The following is a 25,709-nucleotide window of genomic DNA, read 5'->3' as shown; positions in this document are numbered from 1 at the left end:
ATCACATACAAAATAATAATAATAATGATAATTTGAACTTATTATACTAGGGTGATAACAATAATTTGAAAACAATTTGACAACAGTTGAATATAGCTAATTATTACATGGTTACATTTAAAAGCTGAAATTAATGAAAATTGATGTAACTATAGATCTACACAATATCTTGATAATCAAATTAATAATAATAACTTTTATCTTGACAATTCTAATATCATTATCTAAATAGAAAGTGTTTATTACAAAAATCTCAATTTGTTTAGACTAAGTTTATTTAAAGCAATGTAAATTTTTTTTGAAACATAATCTTTTGAGAAGATATATTTTCTCTTGTAAATTTTGAAGTAAATGATCTAAAAGAATGAAATTGGAGTGATGTCCTGCTTTATCGCATGGTCAGTTGCACTAGTGTAAACTAATATCTTTTGGACAACAATACCAACATACTTTACCAACTGATTCCCCAATAAGTATAAAAAGAATGTGTTTCATCATTTCATAACACACATAGTTAATCTATAATTAAAAAATGATACCCATTGCAAAGTTCTTTAAAGATGAATTACCACCATAAATTTTTAAATGATTTTTTACTACGTTTATTTTTTCTGTTATGAAATATCATGCCATAATGAGTTGCTTAATTAAGTGCTTATGAATAAATGGGGGGAAAAAGAAATTCTGTTTTAACACAGAGAACTTTCATTTTACTATGGAAAAAGTATGGGAATATATAATGAAAATTATACATGATGAAGTTTATATATGGAGAGGATTCAGGTTCCAATTGCATCAACAGCTTGAAAATTTGTTTTAATTATCTCATTATTGAAATAGATATTTCAAGTTTTATCCCCTTCTAAGAAATCTAATGCCACTTTGATACTGTACGTTCTTGGTTTCTATTACACATAATCAATATACTTCAAAATAGTTTCTAGATTTCCGACTCAATTTTTTTTGGAATGAGAGTAACCACTTAAAAAAAATAGAGCAGACACTCACTTCCTCAGGACAATGACCTTAAAAGCCTTTCTCAGATTATTTCTTGAAACTCACATATAAAATAACTTTATTTAGAAAGAGATGATTAGATTTGAGACTAAATAAGTTAGTAATAATACATTTTTCAGTTAGGATTTGTTACCTCTTACATATCACAATTTATCAATTTATATATACTTTAACATGTAAAAGTGACTGAAAAGGAAATGGATCTGGAAGTTTGAAGAATGAAATTTCCTAAACATGCTTCAAACTATTTTGAGATCCAGGATTTATTTTTAAAAAATGACTGAAATAATAATGCAAATCAGAACTGAAATTCATAGCGTTTATTGCGTCTCTGGCATAACAATCGGTGCCATTACTGATATTGAAATAAAAAATTAATTTACTTTGTAAATGATGTCGTATTTTAATAGAATTTCCCCATTCACATGAACCACAAATATATTCAAATCAGCAAATACTATTAATATCAGAATACAAATAGAAATGTTTTCCACAGATTGTAAATACAAATAGAAATGTTTTCCACAGATTGTAAATACAAATAGAAATGTTTTCCATGGGTAGTAATTAGAACGTGATTTTGAAATAAATACAATGTAATTACTAGTAGTTCTAACTCAATCATGTAATCAATTCACAGTAAACTGATATCAAGCGTTAAGTTAAATGTTTATACACATAATCAACAAATAAGAAAACTATGTACAGAACTTAAACATGTTGACAACTCTATTAAGTAGGTAAAATATCCCTAGTAGACTAAATAATAAAAAAACTTCCAAAATTTATGATAACTTTAACAAATACAATAGCACTTTCATTAAATTTACAAGTTACATCGTTAAGAAAATTACAACACACAAGGCATTTCATACATCTTCCTTTAACTATCCTTTTTGAAATGATAAATTTCACCAAAGCAAACTTGGACAGAACATATACAATGATTAATTTTATTTTTCAAAATATATTCAAATTTGATGAAAATTTGACAGAGAACTAAAGGAAGAATCTGGTGTATTATTTCTTTTTACCAAGACATAAACTAACTTCTTGTATTTATTCAATTTTTTCTATTTTCATGATAACAAACATATACAACACAATAAACAGACTTAAATTAAAAGCAAACAAACAAAAATATATAACCAGATATAAAATCGATAACAGAATATTCTTAAAATTGACTTCATTCGAAATCCATCGCCATTAATTTAACAAAAATTACAAGAATATCTCCTCAAATATTACTAGTTTCTTTTGATTGAATTTGGTTTTCTTCAGAAATGACATCAAAAAGATCAGTAAAGGATTTATTTACACATTACAGCAAAATGTAGAACTATTTTTTTTTATTCACATTCATATAAAAAGAAAAATTCTCGAAGGTGTAGGTAGTAGATAGACAATTCTTATTTGAACAAATTCTACATATATTATTATGCAAAGATAATTCAGAGGCAAACATAATTGTGATTGATTAATATCTTTTCTGATCTTAAATTAGAGATTTTACAAATTATTATTTTTATTAACACCGGATAAAATCTGCGCAAAATATCACATTGTCATTTACAGTGTTCAAATTTTCAAGTTTTTTCCCAGCACTAAGAAGGTTAATACATCAAATAACATACACCTTTATCAGCAATGAAAATTTATCTTTTAATTTCAATAGCAGCTTTACCATTTTATAACATGGTAATATAAGTATATATATATATATCCTTCATGCTGTTCAATAGAAAAAGTGTGCAAAAAATGTGTGGAAAGTGCAATTTTCTTTGGCAAATGTATCTAATGACTGGTTTTGTTTCATAAAATGAAGTGAATTTCGGCAGTGGTTTTTTCAGTTCTTTTTGACACGTATTACACATAATACAACTAGAATAACTGGTGAAGAATAATTTGGTTTAACCATGGTGGAAAAATAGTGATATATCCAAACAGTAAGAATGAAATGACGGAAATTATCTGTAGTAATAAAGTGGGTCTACAGGTAAATACATGACATACTTGCTATGGTAAGAACTAACAGTGTAAGGATAAGATTATTTGTTCTTTTTAAGCAATAATAAAAAAAATAAGCCAGGAATTGTAGTACACGGCAAACTCCATTACATTGTTTTCAGCCAGATTCTGTAGTCTCTGTTTTTACTCTCTTCACATCACTACCATCTCCATTTTCACCTTCTGGTATTCTCTTATTGGCCAGACTAGCAACATTCTGCATCTGCTTAAAACAAAATATTTAACAAATCAAATTATAGCTTAAGGTAATATGTGTGAATTTAAATCTCCAGTATTGTGGCTTCCTCATTTGTCAGGTTGATCCAGCTGCTTTATCTGGAACAATCATAAAAAGACGTTGTGCCAGTAGTTTTGACACATGTCATGGATTGTCAGATTCTAGTAAATATTTAATAATTGTTAGAGAACTCTTAAGTATGCTTCTCCTGGGTTGTAATGTACACTATGTTTCTCTTTTCATAGTAACAAAGCAGTCGGTCAACAACTTGAACAACCAGCATCATGACTAAAAAATCAAATGAAACTAACCAAAAGATGTTGTTGTAATGCTGTAGCTACAGGTTGAGATATTACGGTATGATTCTCATTAGATGCTGTTGAAGTTGACAAGGTCATCTGTGGCTGAGTTTTCTTACCATCACCACTTTGTATAGCTGCTGACTGAACTAAGTGAAATGGCTGAGAAATGAGTGTGAAGGGCTGAGACGTCTGTAGAGTTGCCATTGATGTTGGTAGGTTAGATTGTGAAGTTGCTGTCAATTGTGACGCTAAGTTTGGTGTAGCTAGAGTGACTGTTGATGGTCCAGTTCCTGGTGCATGTTGTGTTGGACCAGCTAGTGTCCGAATAAGTGTAATAGGCTTCAATCCTTGACCAGCATTTGCAGTAGCCATTAAAGATGCCACTTTTTGTGAAGCACTTGTGTTGACAATACCTGAAATAAATCAAACCATTTTATTAGAGGCACAGTAAGATGAATAATACACATTTAATCAAAAAATTGATTTTATTTTTATTTCGTTTGAAAATCTATGTAGACAATAGAAAATGGATTTACCAAAAAGAAACAATTTCAAACTACAATTTTGTGTAGTTCTTTCTTGAGCATTAGGATTAACATCCTATTTTCTATGTTTACAGTGCCTTTCTAAGATTATTATCATTGCAAACTAGATTCATGGCATATCAATCTGTTTTACAATCTGAATACTTTTTAAAGAGTAGAAATATTCACTGACTGACCTTGAGAGTGATCAGGGTTTTCTTTCTTGATTTCTAAATGAGTTCCATTGGTAATAGTGGCTCCAGATATCATAGGACCATTCAACACCACTTGTTGTCCAGCATTAGTAACAAATATTTTTGGTTTGGTTATAACTGATGGCATCTGATGCATGGCAGCATTACTATTTGGAACAACTGCTACAGGAACAGGTGATAAAACTCTTGATCCTTAAATTATGAAAATCATTTGCAATTCAAAGTTGTTTCATACTGTATCATATTGAGGTAAGCAGTCCTTTTAGAATGAAATACCAGGTACCTGAACAATTGAAAATCTGATCTCATATTGTCATATCCTCAATAAGAACCATGCTTACCTGCTGGTGAACCAGGAGCTGATTGACTTAGTCTACTGTCTGACTGTAAAGATGATATACCACGTTGATAAATAACACCAGTAACTTGAGGTGGATCCATGTCAGTCATGGTTTCTGGTACAGGACTACCTTCTCTGGATAGGCTATCAGGAGTAAATGCACCACTCATATGACTTGGTGAAACTGGGGCAGATCTAAATTAGTCAATTTCAAATTATATACTAAAATAGATCAGATATGTAAGACAGAACCTAGTTTAGTTAGGTCCAAGTCTGCTAAGCATACTTCCTGGTTATTTATTGCCTAATTAAAGTTAATAAAGTATAAAAATAAGACAGTTTAAGCTGAAAACAATGGAACATGTAGCAAAAAAGCGAATGATATAATGAATTACCTTGTGGACAATCCACCAAATGGAGTACGGAAACATGGTACACCTCTCTGTCTCCGCCGCCTGAATGCTTGTGCTGTGAGTTTTCCTTCTGATGCAGAATCTATTCTCCAAAATGAACCTTTCCCGGGCTCTTCTTGAGACCTCGGAACTTTGACAAAATATCGATTTAGAGACAAATTGTGTCTTATTGAATTCTGAAATGAAAAAAATCTATCTAGATCTTTCATCTTATCTTTTTTTTTGATTCCTGCAAACATCACATAATCCAAGAGTTATTTCAAATTTTTACACATTCTAATTTTTTACATCATTTAAATCAATGAAACAAATATATTACCTGCCATCCTTTATCAGCTGTTCTATAATAAGGATAGTTCTTGGTGATAAAAGCATAAATTCCACTTAATGTTAACTGCTTATCAGGAGCCGAGGTAATAGCTTGAACAATGAGCTGAGCATATGAAAAGGGCGGTTTTGATTCGTCTCGAGGACTATCACTACCTAAGATTTGATTATTACTACTAGTGTCTTTTTCTTCGCGTGGATGACTGGCAGCATAAACAGCTGCTGCTTGTAAATCAGGGACAAATGATCTTGGATCAGTTCCTCCTCTTGGACTTGTAGGGCAGGAATTAGCAGCACTGAAATCAAAATATATCAAGAATAACTACAAATTTTAACTAGAAATATCACATTGAAATAATCCATTAACTTAATACCATCATCAAAAAGAAGAAAGATAAAATAATTTTAAACTTCTTAATTTAATTTAGTGGTTTTTTTTTTATCTTATATAAAATTAAACATTTGAACTTATGATGTTTATCTTTTCTTAGGTTTGTAGCAATTCAAAATGTAATTTGAGACCATACAAGCTATTTTTATCAAACAAAGGCAAACAAGTTGAATATGGGTATCCTTGATATAAATATAACCTAATTTTACTCATATCAAAATAAAGTTACACATCAAGGTCCAAGTAACCTTATAATAGCCTAAGGGCTACACGTTATATGGAGATCTTCAACCAAATGTAAGAGACAAGTTTACATCTTGAAGCAGCCAGGAGGCATGTCAATGGTTGTCCAATATTACTATAATATACATAAACATCTAATTGATGTCTGTGTCAATAATCTATCACCACTTTAATACATTGTATTGTCATCACTAACTATTTACAACATTTTTTTGTAGCTACCCTTAACTTTCTTGTCTTAATATTTGTTTCTATTATTGGTCTATATTTCTTATGCAAAATTAATTTGATCTCTTTTGCAGGTTTCAAAATAACAATGGCATATATTGTTTGATTTTTTTTTAAAATTAGTTTTATCCATTGCAAGAAACTCCATAATGAGCATTGCTTAGTTTAACTCAATACTTTATCTTTTGGGGTTTGGTAAATTAGCATAAGTTGCACAAGGCCTAAAAATAATCAATTTTTATCGATAGGCAGCATATAATCATAGCTGCATGTCAGTTATAACTATATCAAAGAAAAAATATATAGAAAGGTTAAAGTAGTTCACAGTATCTAATATTCAGTAAGCATATATGAAAATGTTACCTTATAGTTCCAGTAGGCGAAAGACATGGACTGTTAATTGGATGTGGTGGTTCTGGTATGTTGATTTTAAGAGCAGGTAAAACTTTCTTCTTTGGAGAAGGTATACTTTGTACTGGTGGTGGGGGTATAATAGCAGGTGTCGGAGGGTTTTCTTCAACCAATGATTGAAATTCTATCTTAATATTTGTACTGGGAAATCTGAGCACACATCTTAATAAATAAAAATAAAAAGCAAAGTAAATTGTCTGATAAGACAAAGGGTTCAATGTGAAGCGAGCTTGAGAAGCAGGAATAGGTCTACTAATGCTAAATATGTATGCATCTGGATGCAGACAAAATGACTAGACAAATCAAATCAAAATTAAACTGGAAATACATAGCGAAATAATAGTACAGCATCAAGAGCACATCTAGTATTTAATGATAATGTTATATTTTGTATTCATGGACTGACCACCACCTATGTCAATGACATTTATTGGGCATTCATACTCATCATATTCATAATCTAGACAGAAAATGGCAAATGTCATGACATGGTCAAAGGCAATGTATACCATAACATGATTAATCAAATTAGACAGGTGTAAAATTATATCATCATGATTATGTTTTGTTTACACGGCAAACACGTCATGGTTCATTAATGACAGATCATCATAAACAGTAAGATTGTTTACATAGCCGCCATTTTGGAAAAAACCACATGGAGACGACAGTAAATGCCGATTAAAAATTGCCAATGCTACAGCTCAAGTCAAACTACAATTTTTTTCTGTCTACATATCCGAGGTCATAGTGAACTACTGTATATTAAGGCAATTAGCATATTACTAACATTGTGTAAAACAATCAAATTTTATTTGTAAACAATGCAAATTTCTGAGCACGCGCAATGAGTCGGCACATGCCACCAAAACAAAACAAACTTACGATTTTGGTAATTGTAGAGGCGGTGCTCCCTTTCCTTGGAAGATTCCATCGATGAAAACGCCATTTTTACCACCACATTTCATAAAGAAATTAGGTTGTTCATAGAAAATTTCAAGATGAACTCTTGAAATAAAGCTAGAATGTCCCATATCAACATCGACGTCTCCTTTGCTGCTGTTTCGACCGATTGAAATGCGGTTTTGACGCATAAAATATTGAAAGTCTCTTCCTTCTAAACGAGCAATGGCAGTAAATTTTGGTTCTGGACACCATCCCATTCTTGCAGGACTTGCAGGCGCTGACTTCAATGCCAGAAGGGCATAGGCATCATTATCCGAAGACTGCGAAACAGCAGACATCACGAGGTTGCTTGTACACAAAAATGGCAGAACATCTAAAGGAAAACAACTTACCGCGTACCTGCTGTTTACATCTAGAATTTCTCCCACAATGCAATGTATATGAGCGTGCCCGCCTCGTGTTGTCCTTTTTTGACCTACATATCTTTAGGAACAGGGTAATAAACCGTGCATAAATAAACCTGATTTTCTGACCGTGACCTACAAGTTTACATTTCTACATAAACAATATAATAAAAGCATAGAGACCTATATAATGATGCAAAATAAAAAAGCATTATCCATGGAAAAAAACCTGCTTGTGACTTCATTCATCATCATTTATTTTAAAGAAAACAAAATGAAAACAAAATATTGGCGGTTGGCAGTTGGCAGTTTGCGTGCACAATCAAGTCCGTTAACTCTTACCAGAATTGAACGATTATTGTGCAATATGCAATCATTGAAAATTTTGTATTATGATATTTTTTATATTATGCGGAAACGGATTGTTTATTAAAATTAGATAGGTCAAAGATATAAGATTGAGCTTACTAGTCTAATTTGAAGAGACCTTCAGCAGATAGGCCCAAAAGAAATAGCCAGTATTACATGTATACATTTCATGGACTTGGCTTCGCAGGCATACACATACACATTCTACATCCGTTAAATTATGTTGTTTTTTTTTGTTTCTGACATCACGCAAGTCGATTACCGTCAAAAGATCTGTCGGAACCATAGAGTTATAAATATTTGATTTATAACTTTATGGTCGGAACTAGCCTGGAACAAGGTTTCGGACTAACTAAAAATGAATTACTTAAACCCCTTTTCAGATATTATAAATTCAATGTCATTCAAGCAAGTAAGATACATTCCCCACCATTTCCAGAATTTGTGGCGAATTTATCAGAACTTCACGATTTGACCAAAATAAAATTGTTTGACTGGACGATTTGACGTATTGTCGTAAATTTGAAATCTCGCGAGATATCTTTTCGCGTCGTCGCCATGATTGTTACTAATGACAACATAATATTCAAAGACTTGTTGATGAATAAATTTCTCTAGTTATTGACGATCCAGCGTTTATTCCTTGAATTAGATTTGTGAAACCCATCATGTCAACCACACAGCCAACTGTAGATGAGGACGTCTGTCGTCTTCAACTAGAAACTATTATCGGATTCAATGGTAAGTTGAATTTTTAGTCAGAACATCTTGGAAAAACTCTTCTTTTTTTTTTAGTTCTGTCGTCGATTCTTATTATTTGTCAGGCCTAATCTCCAGTCTCAGACTCAGTCCTTCACTCTTCAGACCTCTTCTGACCTCTTCTATCCATCTCAATTGTCTGCATTATGAATAAACCCTGGAATATCCATTTATGGTACATGTGATTAATCATCAAAAATCATGTTCAAAAATCTAGATCTATCTTTCTTTTCATGTCATGACAAATTAATGTTGTATAATACCATTGTACCAGGCTAATTCAAATCCCAAATCTCACTAGAGTAGCCTTGCTTTTGGTTGGCTTTGTCTTGGCCTTGTGTTGGTTAATGATTTTTTATAGTACAACTGTACCGTAAGTCTTTTATATGTAAATTTTAAGTTGTTAACTGACCTGTTAAATATTTTTCTTAAATATTAAATATCATTTCAACCTTAAGACTATTTCTATTTTCAGGAAGTGTGGTCGGTGGTTTACAGATGCACCCAGATCGTCAACATTTAATCTACCCATTAGGCTGTCATATCATTATTGATGATATTAGTAAAGATGGAAATCAACAAAACTTATCTAAACATACAGATAATGTGACATGTTTGGCTATTTCTAAATCTGGGAGATACTTGGCCTCTGGTCAGACAACTCATATGGGCTTTAAGGTATTAAAATCATTATTTCTTTTCAATTGCATTTGAGAATAGGTGGAAGTATGCAAAAATGAGAACAGAAAGCATTGCCATTGGAGATAGAAAAAAATATTTCAACTGTTACTAGATCATGGATGTTTGTGTTTTATATCTCAAGTTGCCTCTACTAATAAAAACCACATTATTTCATTGAATAAGCTTACAGCATTTTAGAATTAAGAGATTAATGGATACAAAAAAAAAAAAAAGAAAAATTTGTAAGTTGATTATATATTATGCTTGACATACTTCATCTGATTCATCATTCTCTTATTTTAATTTTTTAGGCTTTGAAAATATTGTGGGACTTAAACACAAGACAGCCTCTTCATGAATTGTTATTACATAAAGTTAAAGTTGAAGCACTTACATTTTCATGTGATGAGAAATATCTCATTTCTCTAGGTGGACAAGATGATGGATCGTAAGTATTGTATGCTTGCTGACTTGAACAATAAATCATTGAATACAATTGCCATTTACAGTTGAAACTTATCCTGTAATAGAAATTGAAACATATTTTAGATGGGACAATTTACGGAATCTACTGTCTTGGCATAAATTACCTTCATTGTACACTACATGGCACTGACCATCTTCATAGCACAATCATTAGCAAAAAAGTAAGATGTACTGTAAAACATATTTTACAAAAATTTATTTCAGGGTCGTTGTTTGGGATACAGAACGTGGACAAGCTATTTGTGGATCCCCAGCTCAGATACAAAGTGCTGGTAATACCTATTGTGTGAAAGCTTCAAATAGCAAAGGTGATATATTTGTCACTGGAGGAGAGTAAGTACATCTTACAATTGTTATCTAAATATTTTTTAAAAAGTCTTGATGTCGATCCTATTTCATGGTTAGAATGATCTGTTGGTTGGTCTAAAATAGCTTGATTTTCATTATAACCAGTCTTGTTTGTTCTTACAAATATATTAGATTGCACAAGCTTTTGTTTCTAAGAATGCAATATGGTACAGGTAAGTAAGAAATGATAATGATGGTGACAACAGTTACACTGACAAATTTTGTTTTTTCAGCAATACTCTAAGAGTTTGGCAGATCGATGCTGAAAACAGGAAGATAAGACCATCCGAAGTTGATTTAGGTGGTTTAAAAAGAATAGTAACATGTATTGAGGTAATTTATCTTATTTCTTTGTGCATGACACAATGCTTAATTTGATCAAAGAAATCTTTTTTGTGAAATTCATAACAAAACAAAACACATGTGAAGGGTCTAAATAAGCAGTGGCAGAGTTATGAGATTTTTGCCCAAAAAACCTGCTTTCGGGGCTGCGACTATCCCCCTCTGCCCCCCACACCCCTGGCTCCGCCACTGTAAATAAGCCAAGACGTGACAGGCCTAAAATTTGTCTTTTTTTTCTGAGACAATTAAATGTTTTCAAATACAAAACAGACTAAATTTGACAAATTCATTGAAACATGGATGAATATAAATTGCAAAATAAAATGAATGTTATTCAAATTTCAGATGGTTGACGATCAAGACTTACCATATTTCTTCTGTGGAACTACAACAGGAGATATCTTAATCATTAACAGAGAATCAAAAAAGCTCCAATTTTTTGTACCAGAAAAAGAAAAATTCAGTTTAGGGGTCACTGCTATGTCATTTGTACGTATTGCAAACATTGAAGAACATACAAATCGTGATGGAACTAAGATCAGTTTACCAACTTTTGAATTCTTAATTGGTTCAGGAGAAGGAAAACTTGGCCAATATAGAATCAAAATGTTTGTTAAAAATGGTAAAATTACAGCTACAATGACCCACAAAACTGACACAAAGTAAGTACTTATAGATTTCAGTAATGGCTCACAAATATAACAATATAACAGTTTAAATTTTACCAGTCCAGTACTATCTTGTAAACAATTTTATTCACATAAGATTTGCTATTTAGATGATTATTTTGTAATGATTCATTTCAAACAATTTTAATGAAAACTACAAAGTTTTTCTGTAATTCAAAAATGATAATCATGAATTTAAAATATATTTTTAACAGCTTCCTTTTAAACCTTTCAGACCATGGAAAGATGAGTTATATAAAACTAAAAACAATTCTATAACATCAATTGCATTAAGAGGTGGCGGACATCAGGTAAGAAAAAAAATGAGTATGATCTCCAAAAAGTGCTTATATTACTACTCATTTGTCTCATTTCTTGTAACAAGCTTTTTCTGTCACATAAATCACATAATTTAAAGTATACATGAAAAAAACACATACAAATGAGTTTTAAACTTGAAATTTCAACAATTGTTATTTATTTTTCAGTTTTTTGTTGGAAGTGGTAACTCTCAAATATACAAATTTAACTATGCCGAATTTAAATGTGAATTGGTAAAGAGTTGCCATTCTAAACGTGTCAATGATGTTGTCTTCCCATTGTAAGTTTTAAGATTTATTTTGATAATTTAACTTTCAATTGTGATCTTGTTTGCTAAAGTCAAGAGATCAAAAAACAGTTTAAAATTTTTTAAAAAGTAGTCTTATGACTTTGTTCTTGTAAAATTTCCCTCATTCCCCCATTGCACACTGCATGACATTGGTAGTCTTCATTACTGCATCAGGTGAAGAAAAGGACATCTTGTTTTGTTACAGTTAAATTATTTGTAAAGAATGCTCATGTGTTTGGTAATTATGTGAGATCTGTAAGGTTTTCTAAATATTACCCCTTATTTTCAGTGGAACATCTGATCTAATAGTGACATGTCAATATGAAGAGATTCGTATCTGGCAAATATCTACTGGCCGAGAATTGAAACGTTTTGTTGTACCAAATTTAACTTGTAATGCTGTTTGTATAACTCGAGATGGTAAAATGATTTATTCTGGTAGGTATCTTTATTGTTTTAATTCAATTGAAAGAGCGAGGAATCATCAGTTTAAGAAAAAAAGATTCACAATATCACAGGCATTTATTTGCGATGAAATTTGATGAGAGTTAAATTTGAAGTACAATTATATTAGTAGAATGCAATTTTGCTTAAATTGTGTTTATTTCTTGTATCAAGAATAATTTGCTTATACTGTTAATTTGTAGCTTGGGCTGATGGGAAAATCAGAGGTTATGGCTTTGCTGTGAAATCAAACGATATAAAAGAGTGTCTGACCATTGGAGAAGCTCATAATAAAGGTGTAACAGCTATTGCCTGTACATCTGATGGACATGGTATTATCAGTGGTGGAGGTGAAGGTCAGGTTCGACTCTGGGTTGTCAAGGAAAGCATGGATGCTAAAGGAAAAGTATCTAAACGAGGTGTATTAGTTGAAGCCATGAAAGAACATAAAGGCTCAGTATCAGCTATCAAGATAAGAGATAATGATAAAGAATGTATTTCTGCTAGTACTGATGGAACTTGCATCATTTGGGATTTAGAGTAAGTTTTCACTGTGAACTATGTTGAACTTTTGTACTTTACACATTTTTTCCCCATAAGCCATTGACCTGGATTATCTAAAATATACAACTTTACGATTAACAAGATGTTTATAGTTTTGACATCATGCACTTTGTAAATTTATACTGTTATATTTCAGGAAGAAAGTAAGAAGTCAGATTGTCTTTTCCAATACATTATTTCAATCAGTTATTTATGGTTGCGAAGGTGCTCAAATGGTGACCTGTGGTACTGATAGAAAGATTGCATACTGGGAAACTTTTGATGGCTCTCTAATTAGGGAGGTTGATGATTCTAAATCTGGCGGTACTCTCTCAATAGATGCCTCTCCCGATGGAAGATATTTTGTTACTGGTGGTGAAGAGAAACTCTTGAAGGTAATTTTCATATTCGGTGACCACTCGCATGTTGCCATATTAATTTAGAATTTGACCTTATAAGTTTCCCCAAGTGAATAGCAGTTTAATGCAAGTTATATTCGATTATTTCAAATAAAATGTGTAATGCTTTCATATTCATATAAGTAGTTAAACGAAATGTTTTTAAGATCGTGTCTAATTAATTTAATTTTTTCTTTATACAGGTTTGGAGTTACAATGATGGTTGCTGTTCACATGTTGGACTTGGACACAGTTCAACCATAACTAAAGCTAAAATCTGTCCAAATCAGAAATATATTGTCAGTGTTGGTCAAGATGGTGCAGTTCTAATTTGGAGATTCCCGTACACCCAAGAAGCTTAAAGACCAATCTACCACAATTTTAATTCATCACTCATCTGAATCACTTTGAAACAATACCCAAAATGAAATATGCACATATCTTATATACATGAATTAACCTGTGATAGATCTAAAATAACAATCTTAGTTCCATTATCAAGCTCCGTACATTTGAAAGTCCAAGTATTTTGTCATTGTTAGCTTACAGCATTATCTGTGTTTTATTTATATTTTTTATCAAGCAATTGTATATATTGTAATGCCAAGTTCTATAAATTATTTATCATCTTAAATCTTGTATTATTTTTCATACTCTATGATATATTCTTTATTTGTTATTTTGTGCAGCATGAATAACGGAAAGATGCCTGACTTTGAAATTGTCTGTAGTCTTGTCTACAACAAACCCCTAAACAAACAGACATAACCAATTCTGATCAAAAATGTAATTATGAAAAGGTTAAAATTTTTGCCAAAAAGATTTGTGTAAATAAAAAATTTAGCAAAATCATATGTAAATCTGGTCAAACAATCTAAGCCTTCTTGATCAAGGTGAAGTGTCTCAATAGGTCTATACACCATTAGTTGATCAAGAAACAAGCAGTTTTGGTCAAAGGTCTCCATACGCCCATTTTTTCATCGAGTTGGTTTTATAAATAGGTTATTGGATACAATTTTCAAAATGTTTTAATTACTTTGTTATAATTGTCGCAAACTGCCTAAATATCATTTCATTGTAGCATTTCTCTACCATTTGTGAAGCCATGCATGCATTATTGCCAATTTGTCAAATTTAATTTAAAGGAATAGATGCACCAATTTTTGACCAATCAGAAACGTGGATTTTTCAGCCAATCGGTAATAATGTTCACAGTTCACCTCAAAATTTGAGCCGTCTGTCATATATAGAAAAGATATTTTTAGAAATAGGAATTTCCTGGTTTGAGATATTTTTGAAGGAATTATGCGATTTTCCTACATTTCTTGTACTCTGAAGATATTAACCTATATTCAAGCCTCAAATCAAACCCCCAAAATGGCACATATCCCTTGAGACACTATGGGAGCTAAAACCTTAATGAAAAATCAAAATAGCCAAAAACTATAGATAGAAGCAATACTGACATTTGCAGCATTTAAAATTCGATTCAATATATATGTATGTCAGAATTATTTGGAACTGATAGTAAAATCAATGAAAGACATTTATAACAAAAACACAGTTTATTCTTACACATGTACAATATTAACATAATAACAGAACTAAATACCAATGATTATCATCCCCAGGCTTGTGTTTTACAGTAATGTAGAACTAGCTTTCCATCACTTCCAAAACACTGCAATAAGAAAGAAAAAAGAAATATTAGGCTAAAATATATCTTTTCCATATTATATATTTTCTAATGATTCGGCTAAGTAAATCATTTAATCTGTTCATTTTAGTCGAAGTATTATTGCTGAGTAATTTTTACTGCATATAGAGACTGCACAAAATATATACACACTTAAGAGCTCTTAAACCAAAATATTCAATTTAACTAATGGGGGTTCACTGTAACCTTGTCAACAGTGCTATGAACACAACATATTTAGCCTAATACTAAACTGTCATTTTACCATCAAAAGACACCTGTACCACTCTTTAACTGAGTTTGTGAACCGGATAGGACTTCTGGATAGCCCATATATTAAAATAAATGCCAAATACAGCTTGATATTAAACCGTTATGTATTTCTTTCTGGTTTACTTACATCAAATAAAACTCCTATTTCTGTATCTGGTGAAGGTGAAAATGACTGATTAACATATAAAAACTGAAAAAAAAAAAAAGAATTACATGTCATGTAGGCCTACTATGAAATAGTAATGTATCTTTCATATCATTGCTTATCTTCACTTTTTGTCATAGGATCTCAATGCATAATATTATTGCATACGATTTACCATACCATTAATTTCAATTATTCTCTTTTGAACAGTATGCTGTTTCACCAGCCAACAGAGCAAATAGTTAGATACCATACTGTAGTAATTGTGTAATGTTATTTGTATACGTTGTAATTTGTGTGATGAATAGTTTATTAGTTTTGCTATTTGAGACAAGAATACTTACCAAAGAATCTGTTGCAGTAAATTTAAGGTATCTTTTGATAAATTCACTGACCCATCCTACAGCTTTGTTTCGGTCTACAGCCCATTTCTTTTTCTTCATAATGGGTGCATCTCCTGCTGGTTTTAATAACACATCAACTGTGAAACATAAACACAATGATATTTATCACCAAACAATAGAAAATTTTATAGTGTATCTCATGACTCGAAGACAAAATGCTGCTTCTTTTCCTGCTGTTGACTGTCGGTCACTATGTAACGAGCAACATTCCAAATATGTTTTGTATTGATTAGCAGAATATCTTAGTTAATTTGAGAGGCATGCCTGTAATAACCAGATTCAGAGGTTGAGAATTTATCCATAACTGCTGCAATCGAAAGTAGAAGTTGACCTACTTTTCAATTTTGAAGTAGGAATGTTGGTAGCTTGTTTTGAATGTGAATGTGTTTCTCCTTCATCGGTGGAGTTTGTTTCTTGTACCCGACTCTCTGTCGAACCATGATCTTCACTTGTTTCTTTATCTGATACCTCTGTCAAATTGGGAGTTTCTTCTGTCTTCTCAGAAGACATAATAAAACATTAACCAACGCCACCTATAATCACATTAGAGTTGCCTCCCATCGGGCACCTGCTAGTCCAGACAACAATTAAATCCTCACACTTATGAGGTAGCTCAATTACAAAATATTTTCAATTCGATATTGACAAGATGGCAAACAAAAGAGAATTTGTCTTAATCAATGTTGCTTTTAACCTTTTTGGGTAAGGTCGAGATATGTCAGTGAAAAAATCAATAAAATACACAAGATATGTCAGTGAAACAGGCAATACATGTGTTGGAGAATGATCCTTTAGCAACGGTATATACATGTATTATCCATATCAGATAAACAATTATCCTATTACAGTGCTATGATTTGACAAAACAACCTAGATTTAAATTTTCTCTCACGGCCACATTTCAAACTTTATCATAAATTTGTTAATATTTCTCCAATAACCGCTACTTAAATTCTGTTCAGGGACCTAATAATTTGCTGAAAGATATTTCAACGAAGTTAAGCTTGAAAAACAAACACGACCTATTTACAAGACTTAAATATGATAAATAGTTTTGTACATATTTACAAATATAAAAGACATGAGAGTGTATCAACATAAATTTTTATCTGGAAAAGTTTTTTTTTGTCAACACTATCCACATGTTTGAAAAATAAATATTGCCATGTTACAAATTACCCTACAATATAATACAATATCCTTAACATTGGGAATCAAAATTTGAACTAAGATGATAACTATAACCAAAATAAGTTCCAGAATTTGACAACAACCACCTCAGTTAATAGTCCTTAATCTTTATAAATCAAATCAACATAGCCCACAAAGTGCAATTTCAGTACATAAATAAAATAAGTTATGACATAGTGTTTGATACATATATCATGAAGCAAGAACAGCTTCTTTTGGTACCTTGGTTTTCTCTGCAAAAAAAAAGAAAACAAAACAAAGTGAAGAAGTCTATCATCTCAAAAAGCCAGTTTAGTGAAATGAAATTAATGAAGTTTGATATCTATGGGCTAATGAAGACGAAAAAAGCCAGTTTTAGCAGTTTATGGTTACTCAAAGACTCAAATTACATTATGCTATAAGTGAGTTTTGAATTCATGACTGCACCCTCATCCCTATCTCAGCTAAAATGTCCAGTTGTCACAAGATATTAATGATATCACTGAGCTGATATAAATACCTTTTGAAGGTTCAGGCAATTTATCTTTAGGCACATCAGGTAGATTGATGTCTTCATTTTCTTGTGACGTTTGCTGTAAATATTCAACATTATATGTACAAGACTGCATTCAGTAAACAAAGTAGCAAATCACACCTTATTGGTTTAGGAATAAGGGGTTTCAAGAAATGAAATCAGTTATCAGAAGAACTGCTAAGGATGTAATCATACTTTTTCTTGCCTCAGGATATTTTAACCTCTTGGATGACAATACATATACAAAGTATAGCATTGCCCAAAATGTATATTTTCAATAAATATATTTTACCTGGATAATTCCATTCAATTCAGCTAAAACATCATCTTCATCTTCTTGTGTTAAACTACCACTTAATAACTCATCTATTTCCTATCAAAATAAATTTACAAACAATTGTTCACTAACTCCTCAAAATCAAGAATGTTTCAAAACTGATCAATATTTCTAAATCGCTCTACAATGTATTGAGCTCTATTTTACTATTGAAAATTTAATTTTACTCCGAAATATGATTTGTGCATAGAAAAAGCAACACCATTACAAGATATGGATAAAAGTTTGTTAAGCGAATAAGTAATACTGTTTCTGTCAAATTCACTACCTGATGGACTTTAAAGGACTTACCCTTTGATATTCTATACTGTCTTGAGTATCAGCCATTATTTTTTCTACATCATCTAATGACATCATCTGAAGATAAGGAATGAATAACTTTATTAACATATATAATGCTACTTTACACTAGCCTAGTTGTATGCAAGAAAGAGTGAAAATTAACATTTTTTAAGTATCAACTTCAATCACAACAATACATACCTCATGCATTTTCTTCAATGATTTGTTTCCATTTTCTAAACCTTTAACAACTTCTGATTCAATTTGAGCAAATTCTATGTCATGAACCTGAAAATGAAATAATAGCCAATATGAAACATATTAAAATAAAACTCAAATCTAAAATTTTTTTAATCTTTCCTTTTGCTGAAAAGTAAAGCCTTGCAACTATTTCTAATTGTACAATCCAAAAAAATGTCATATTTTAAAGTGATGATTTTAAATGTTGATTTGAAGAGTACACATAGTACTTATACACTGAAAGAGCTGTGAGTATGTTTAATATGTTCACAATTCACAACTATTAATACTCAACTAAATATCCATAAAGGTTAAATCTGAGTGAAGAAATATTTACCATTTGTTCAATATTGTCTAGCTGACCATCTGTTTTGACTAACATACCCTCTTGAAACTTCTTCTTTCTTAACAATAATTTGGCTTTACTGAAATACGTTACAACTTCCTTAGTTTGAAGCTATTGAAAAGAAACTTACAATAGGGCTATGGTTGAATACACATGCATATTGTCAATCAGTATTGAGTGGAGATTTAAAAAGTCTAAACAAATAAGTTAATATACTTAACATTGTTATATTTCTTTCTACTTACTCTTTTTTACCATCTTTTAACAGCTGTCTAGCTAATAATCTTTCTTTTTCTAATTGTACATTAATCTTCTTTTGATACTGTTTTAGCTTATCTCGCTGAATTTTTAATTGCTGTAAAACAAGTCAACGTAGTATTCAGAAATACAAAATACAAGGATCTTTATCTAAATATTGGAATAAGAGATTGCAAATTTCTAACAAAGAGTTCTAATGTTGTCTACTAAAATTACAACAAATGTATAGCTACACATTTATATTACAATTGCCTACGTCTCTTTTATTATCACTGACAATATTGCTCTTGACATTCAATGATCTACAGTGCCACTGTCAGTGTCAATCCAATAATTGACTATGTGGAAAAACCCACAAATTCTATTTCTATTCATACTGGTGAACTTACAAGAACAGCATTATCTTGCTCTGTAACTCTTGATGTCTTTTTGTTTTTGGATGAAAACAGTCCACCCATCTTTACAATAAGCAATATTTTCTAGAATTTTAGAATATTCTTCAATTAGAAACTTAGTTGTGATAAAAAAATTTAATAAATTCAAGATTCAAGTTGGTGTATATCTAACCGGAAATCAACAAATAAGCTACTTACAGCGCAGAACCGAAGAGAATACACGTCGTTGATTGGATATAAATACAGTTTGTTTACAGCGGAAGCACGTGTCATGGTCAGAACTGTCAAAACACGAATGAAAGAAAATGAAAATTTATCCAGAGTTAGATATTATTGTAAAAGTTATAGCGTTATTTTTTATAAGCAATGTGGAAACTTTTTCTCAAGTTTCGAGAGATATTTTGAAAGATGGATTTCATAGGTGATGAGCAAATTTTGTTTAATAACCCAAATTTCAAAGTTAAGGCTTAAGGCTAGTTCTGCTCCAGCAAATCGAAGCCTTTTCATTTCTTCTAGCCAACATCTGACGGTTCTTGTCAATTCTTCAGTTAATTTTGAATAGTTACGATTCATTTGACACTGTGAATTCTGTTTGAAAGTATTATTTAATTTGCTTTATTACAGAGATCTTGAAACTGAAATTCTATTGTCCACAGAAGATGACCAAGTATTGGAGACAGATTGTAAGATAGTGATAATAGAAACTTTACCCAGTGGAGTTTATGTAGATAATTATCAAATTAACACAATTAATACAAGTTATCAGGTAAAAAACGAAATTATGAATTAATGGGCTTTCTAAATGAATGCTTCTTACATCAGAAGTTATAAATGAGTAGGTTTGTTATAGGCCAGAATGATTTTTTTTCTTTTTGCAATATGGGAAGGGTGCTCTGCAAATCCAGTCAGAATTTTAAGAATTTGAAAGTATTTTTCGTATGCAGCAACATACTTACAATTTACAAATTTAAGAAATGTCAATGTATATCACAGTAATAAGAGTTTCCTATTTATATTTTGCAGTTTTTATTAGAAGAGGAAGTAGATATAGAAGCCCCAGAATATTTATCTTTACCTTTATCAGTATATATCTATCATAATAAATCATCTACTATTAATATTTCACTACCAATACATATACGATATCACAGACCATCTAATACTTCACAGTATAAACAGATAATTATACAGTCTCCTGTTATATATACTACATGTTATAATTTAATAGGTGAATATTTTACATCTAAAACTTAAAAAGTTTTAATTATAATCAATAGCCATACACTATTAAAAGTCCAAGATATGATAAAAATGCTTGCAAGATGTCTTTAAATTTGAACACTGCAGGATAAAGCAAGACTTATTGCAAGAATTTTGTTCAAAATTTTTTAACCGTTGATTGAAAACATTGATTGTGGGCATATGGGTATTGAGGGCAAAATGAAAAATTGAAGTTTTACGTCCTACTTTACTGGGTATTGAAGGGCAAAGGAGAGTTAAATAGTGAACGCATTTTAATTTGTCAATTGTATACATGTATGCTGTGAATGAATCTTTTTTAAATATCTTTTAGCTGAAGAAACAGGGAATATCAAGTTGCCATGTGACAATACTAAAGCCAACAACTGTACCTGGAAGAAACTAAACCATAATGTAAGTAAAACATTTCTTTGTACAAGTGGAATCATTATGCAATTCTTTGATGTCTAATTGAAGTTATTTTACCCCTTAAAGGACTCATCACAATTTTCACATCTAAATGTGTTGTTCCTGTAGGAAACTACACTTATTTCCATGATCTGACAAAATTATTATGTGAAAAATTGTATATATATTTTCATTTTTAGAAAATTGAAGATATTACAATATTAGTTCCAGTTGGATCCAGTGATGACAGTTTAATAGTTACTGTTATAACATTACTAGTGACTGTTGGTGGTTGTGTATTTATTATGTTGAAAGTTATGACTACAGATACAAATACTTCTAGTGGAAAACACAAGAGAACTTGATCAGTAAATTTTTGCAGATGTGAAAACTGATGATACAGAGATTTGACACCAAACAACAAGTTTTAAGAAGGAGAACTACTGAGGTTCACAAGGATCGGGTCTACTATCTGGTCCTTGGCCAAACTTCTATGCCCAATTTACAGCTAGGTTGAGGAAAGATATTTCACACACAAATGAAGATTAGACCCAATGACCACCGTTTATTCAGTGTAAACACATTGATACTTTGCCTTTTACTTTGTAGTTTTATCACAGTTAAAATTATAAATGGTTTGTCAGTTTTCATAATGACGATTTTTGATTCCATAAAATATTTAACTCTATAAACATTTTATTCCCTTTATTATTTCTCTTTTTACCAAAAAAATGTATACACCACTTAATAATAGTGTCAAGTTTATTCTTCAAATCTAACATACAGATATAAAATACATTTTATTTACATTCTATCTAGAGTAGGACAGGTTGGTTAATAAACAATTAGCTATGGTTAAATATACTACAAATTTATTACAACAAACATGGTTTGGTTTCATGACAAAATTCTTATGTGGTTTCTTATGTAGTTTGATAAAATGACTGAAGCCTTTTTCTTGGCATTGCCTTCAAAACTAAACCAAGTGTAATATCAATAAATTTTCCCACTAAGATTTTTAATTCTACATTTATTGAATGAAAAGTTTATTTACAAGGAAAAATAAAAAAAAATTAACAATGAGTTTTTACGTGTGCTAGATTTGTGCAAAAATCAGATCTTGGACATTAAATAACACATTTTTCATACATTGCTACTCAACTATGTATCCATTAGTTTCATAAATGGATAATATTTTCGTATATTTAAAAAGATGATGGACATCATATGAATTTTATGCATATCATGATTATTATTATTGTAGAAAACAAGTCAAAATTTACAAAGAAAATTACAGATACTTTGTAAATAGTTATTTTGTACATTCAGTATTAACAAATGAATGCAAGGAACCTATCAACATTTAATAAAACTACAAAACAAATTGATAGGAAAATAACTTTGAATATAATAAATAAATTACTAAGCAGAAAACATATGCATTACAATACATAAATGAAAATATACAATAAATGAGTAATCAAAAAAGATAATAAAAATTTAACCTCATGCTTTAGTCTTGGTCAATATGCAAATAGATTTTAACTTTTTTTTGACTAAATTAATGTGAGCCCTATCCAATTTGTTAGCTAGTTGCTATTGGCAACAAAAGTATTATCAACTAAATAACTTTGTGAGATTTGTGTGTTCAATAGTCATGAAAACATTAGAATGCAATGAAATGGAGTTAATCGCAAGTGTAAATAATAATTATGTATTATGAGAATTTTTCACGTAATGTTTTCAGTTTTTGCACAAAGAATGTTTCCAGAACTTCAGCACATTGATAGAATGCTGTGCCAGTTGGATTGTAATATCTACAGTTATCAAATATTTTGGTGACATCACGAACAAAATCACTAAGTCTTTGGTAACTTCTGCCATGTACTCTAGTTTCTATGATTGATAAATCTGAAAAGATATCAAAGTATATTTGACAAAGCTGATATCTAAAAACTTTTCACCAGAAAAAGACTATGAGCCAATAAAAATGCTCAGTGAACATCATTAGCTTCATTGATTCTACAAAAAAGGATGCCAACCTAAATACACAGCACAAGTCGAACCCAACAAATATTTTAATGGTGCTCATATTAAATAAAGATTTGAATTTCAAGGGGAATGGCCGTTTTGACATTAAGCTCATCATGATATTGGTAAGAGAGCTTCCATAAGCAAACGTTCATAGGTAAATAAAACAATAAACAGTGTACTTACCCATTGGATCTTTAATAATTTGATAATAATCTGGTACTGTTTTTGGATCAACAGGTCTCAAGAAAGGCCATGCCATTTTATGACCCTGCAATAAAACATTGTGATATCAATTGCCTACATTCCAATATATTTGATACACATAAGCTCGCACAGAACTCAATTTTTATTACAAATTTAAGTTCCTACAAGCAGCACTAATGTTGAAATATGATGTGATTAACATATCGATTTAGGTATGTCTTAACTAATCATATTTATAAGACTACTTTCAAATCAACTTTCCATGAGAAAGTATTCACAATAAAAAAATGTAACCAAAAAAATTAACGATAAATTTAAATTTTGAAAATGTTATATTAAAGTGGAGATTTAAAGATTGAAATTACCTGTAAATTACGTAATAATCTGTAAATAGATTCATATTCTTTTTCTGTTAAAATCCTATTGGCTATAGGATCAGCTTGTTCCTTTAGTTGACAATTAGGACATAAATAGGTATCCACTTGATCTGCCTCATTTTTAGATATACCTACACATGCACCATGAAACCAATCTTGACATCTATCACAGCCTATATAAAACCTACAAATACAAGAATTATTATCATTAGCTCTACTGGAAGTCATGCACCCTATTATTTCTATAACAATGGATGATTAAGCTCATACAATTTCAACCTGGAACATTTAGTTTTTAAGCAAAATCAGCTATGCAAAACCATAATCAAAACTTTAAACTCAAAGACGAGGCTTTGGCATTACATGTCTAATGGATTGAGTGGAACATTCAAAGTGACCTTTATGTACTATGACATTGACATAGATGTAGACAGTCTCATGCTTCATCATGCAAATAACAAAAAAAACCTACTGAGATTCATCATATGGTGTTTTACATAGACAGTATAATTCTTCAGAGGTATTTTCTTTCTGTTTCCGACAATCAGGACAAATATAGGAGTCTATAACATTAGCTTGATCTTCTGTTATTCCAACACATGAACCATGGAACCAATTAGAACATAAATCACAACCTATATAAAACCTGAAATAAACATCACAATTATAAGATCAAAGATCACATTTAATATAAAACCTGAAATAAAATCACACTTATATAGGATCAAAGATCAGATCCTATATAAAACCTGAAATAAACATATCAGTTATAAGATCAAAGATCAGATTTAATATAAAACCTGAAATAAACATAACTTTATATCACATCATATATATATTCTGAAATAAACAGCAATAGTAATTAGATCACATCCAATATAAAACTGGAAATAAGTATCACAGTTATTAGACTATAGATCACATCCTATCAAAATCAAATACAACATACAATACCCAATTTAGAAATGAAAAATAGAAAATTATTATTTGAACATGGTACTTACTTAGTATCATCATAGGGAGTTTTACATAGACAATATAATCTGTTTTTAGGATTATAGGCTTTAGAATGACCAGTGGAAATCAGTTTCTGTTTTTTCTTCTTGGCTGTTAAAGTGGATTGATTATTATCAGTTTCGCCTAAAGGTACTGATGTTCTATTTTGTACTTGATTAGCTAATGTCAACTGATGAGGTGCTATCGAAGATGAAACTTTAGATGGAGAGATCTTCTTTTTCTTCACTTGTGCTACTTCCAACTAAAAACAGAACCATTGCCAATAATTACAACTCTATTAGGCTGACATATATTAGGTAAAATATGTTACATACAAAGTTGGCATTCTGGTCTTTGACACATGCAGATGTATTTCAAAAGCAACCTTTATTATTGAAAAACTTGCACAGTACAAGTCAGTTTTCTGTAATATCATTCAGTATTATTAATGTATTAATAATGGGCTCATAATATAATGGATGTTAAATAAGGACCTAAACCAAATATTAACTACAATGTTACCATAGAACAACATACACAATACATGCAATATTGAGAATGCAATCCATTTGTCTAGGATTACCTGAATGTCTTGTTGTAAATTTTTTTCCATAAGAGAACGTTTTCTCAAAATTTCTTTCTTCAGTACCTCTTTTTGCTTTAATAAAGCTCCCTGTTGTTTGGCAGCTGTAATTCTCTTCTGTTTTTCTTCCACAGATTCCATTTTTCTTTGTCGTTTTTGTTCATTTTTCT

At 30.8% G+C, this 25,709-nt stretch overlaps 6 protein-coding genes across 6 annotated transcripts; 2 read left to right on the top strand and 4 right to left on the bottom strand.

The window, feature by feature from the left end:
* Positions 1-4,627: 4,627 nt before the first annotated feature.
* On the bottom strand, positions 4,628-7,903 carry LOTGIDRAFT_106315 (hypothetical protein; the record flags this gene model as incomplete). Its single annotated transcript, XM_009061930.1, has 5 exons — positions 4,628-4,841; positions 5,042-5,235; positions 5,379-5,682; positions 6,612-6,821; positions 7,545-7,903. The coding sequence occupies 5 exons, from the start codon at positions 7,901-7,903 to the stop codon at positions 4,628-4,630; spliced, it is 1,281 nt and encodes a 426-aa protein (XP_009060178.1).
* A 1,103-nt stretch (positions 7,904-9,006) lies between these two features.
* Positions 9,007-13,979, top strand: LOTGIDRAFT_105926 (hypothetical protein; the record flags this gene model as incomplete). Its single annotated transcript, XM_009061929.1, has 13 exons — positions 9,007-9,083; positions 9,577-9,775; positions 10,090-10,226; positions 10,469-10,597; positions 10,846-10,945; positions 11,300-11,443; positions 11,492-11,562; positions 11,858-11,933; positions 12,111-12,223; positions 12,522-12,670; positions 12,880-13,216; positions 13,377-13,614; positions 13,821-13,979. The coding sequence occupies 13 exons, from the start codon at positions 9,007-9,009 to the stop codon at positions 13,977-13,979; spliced, it is 1,929 nt and encodes a 642-aa protein (XP_009060177.1).
* Positions 13,980-15,238: 1,259 nt separating this feature from the next.
* Positions 15,239-16,213, bottom strand: LOTGIDRAFT_106494 (hypothetical protein; the record flags this gene model as incomplete). Its single annotated transcript, XM_009061928.1, has 3 exons — positions 15,239-15,298; positions 15,714-15,776; positions 16,076-16,213. Coding segments are annotated over 3 exons (261 nt in total), but the record flags the coding sequence as incomplete, so codon positions are not given.
* A 1,013-nt stretch (positions 16,214-17,226) lies between these two features.
* Positions 17,227-19,857, bottom strand: LOTGIDRAFT_229048 (hypothetical protein). Its single transcript, XM_009061927.1, has 8 exons — positions 19,693-19,857; positions 19,291-19,400; positions 19,037-19,124; positions 18,661-18,747; positions 18,469-18,534; positions 18,133-18,213; positions 17,826-17,898; positions 17,227-17,559 (listed from the first exon to the last, which is right to left on the bottom strand). The coding sequence occupies exons 1-8, from the start codon at positions 19,759-19,761 to the stop codon at positions 17,519-17,521; spliced, it is 615 nt and encodes a 204-aa protein (XP_009060175.1). The 5' UTR covers positions 19,762-19,857; the 3' UTR covers positions 17,227-17,518.
* Positions 19,858-19,998: 141 nt separating this feature from the next.
* Positions 19,999-22,034, top strand: LOTGIDRAFT_203165 (hypothetical protein). The gene is made up of 5 exons (XM_009061926.1): positions 19,999-20,119; positions 20,323-20,464; positions 20,722-20,926; positions 21,272-21,351; positions 21,546-22,034. The coding sequence occupies exons 1-5, from the start codon at positions 20,004-20,006 to the stop codon at positions 21,708-21,710; spliced, it is 708 nt and encodes a 235-aa protein (XP_009060174.1). The 5' UTR covers positions 19,999-20,003; the 3' UTR covers positions 21,711-22,034.
* Positions 22,035-23,062: 1,028 nt separating this feature from the next.
* LOTGIDRAFT_106754 (hypothetical protein) lies at positions 23,063-25,005 on the bottom strand (the record flags this gene model as incomplete). Its single annotated transcript, XM_009061925.1, has 5 exons — positions 23,063-23,256; positions 23,563-23,647; positions 23,949-24,144; positions 24,433-24,606; positions 24,965-25,005. Coding segments are annotated over 5 exons (690 nt in total), but the record flags the coding sequence as incomplete, so codon positions are not given.
* Between the last annotated feature and the right edge of the window lie 704 nt (positions 25,006-25,709).

Source organism: Lottia gigantea (genome assembly GCF_000327385.1).
Source record: "Lottia gigantea unplaced genomic scaffold LOTGIsca_5, whole genome shotgun sequence".
In the NCBI taxonomy this organism is placed as follows: domain Eukaryota; kingdom Metazoa; phylum Mollusca; class Gastropoda; family Lottiidae; genus Lottia; species Lottia gigantea.
Note: the sequence above shows the minus strand (reverse complement) of the source record. Positions and strands in the feature narration are given on the sequence as shown.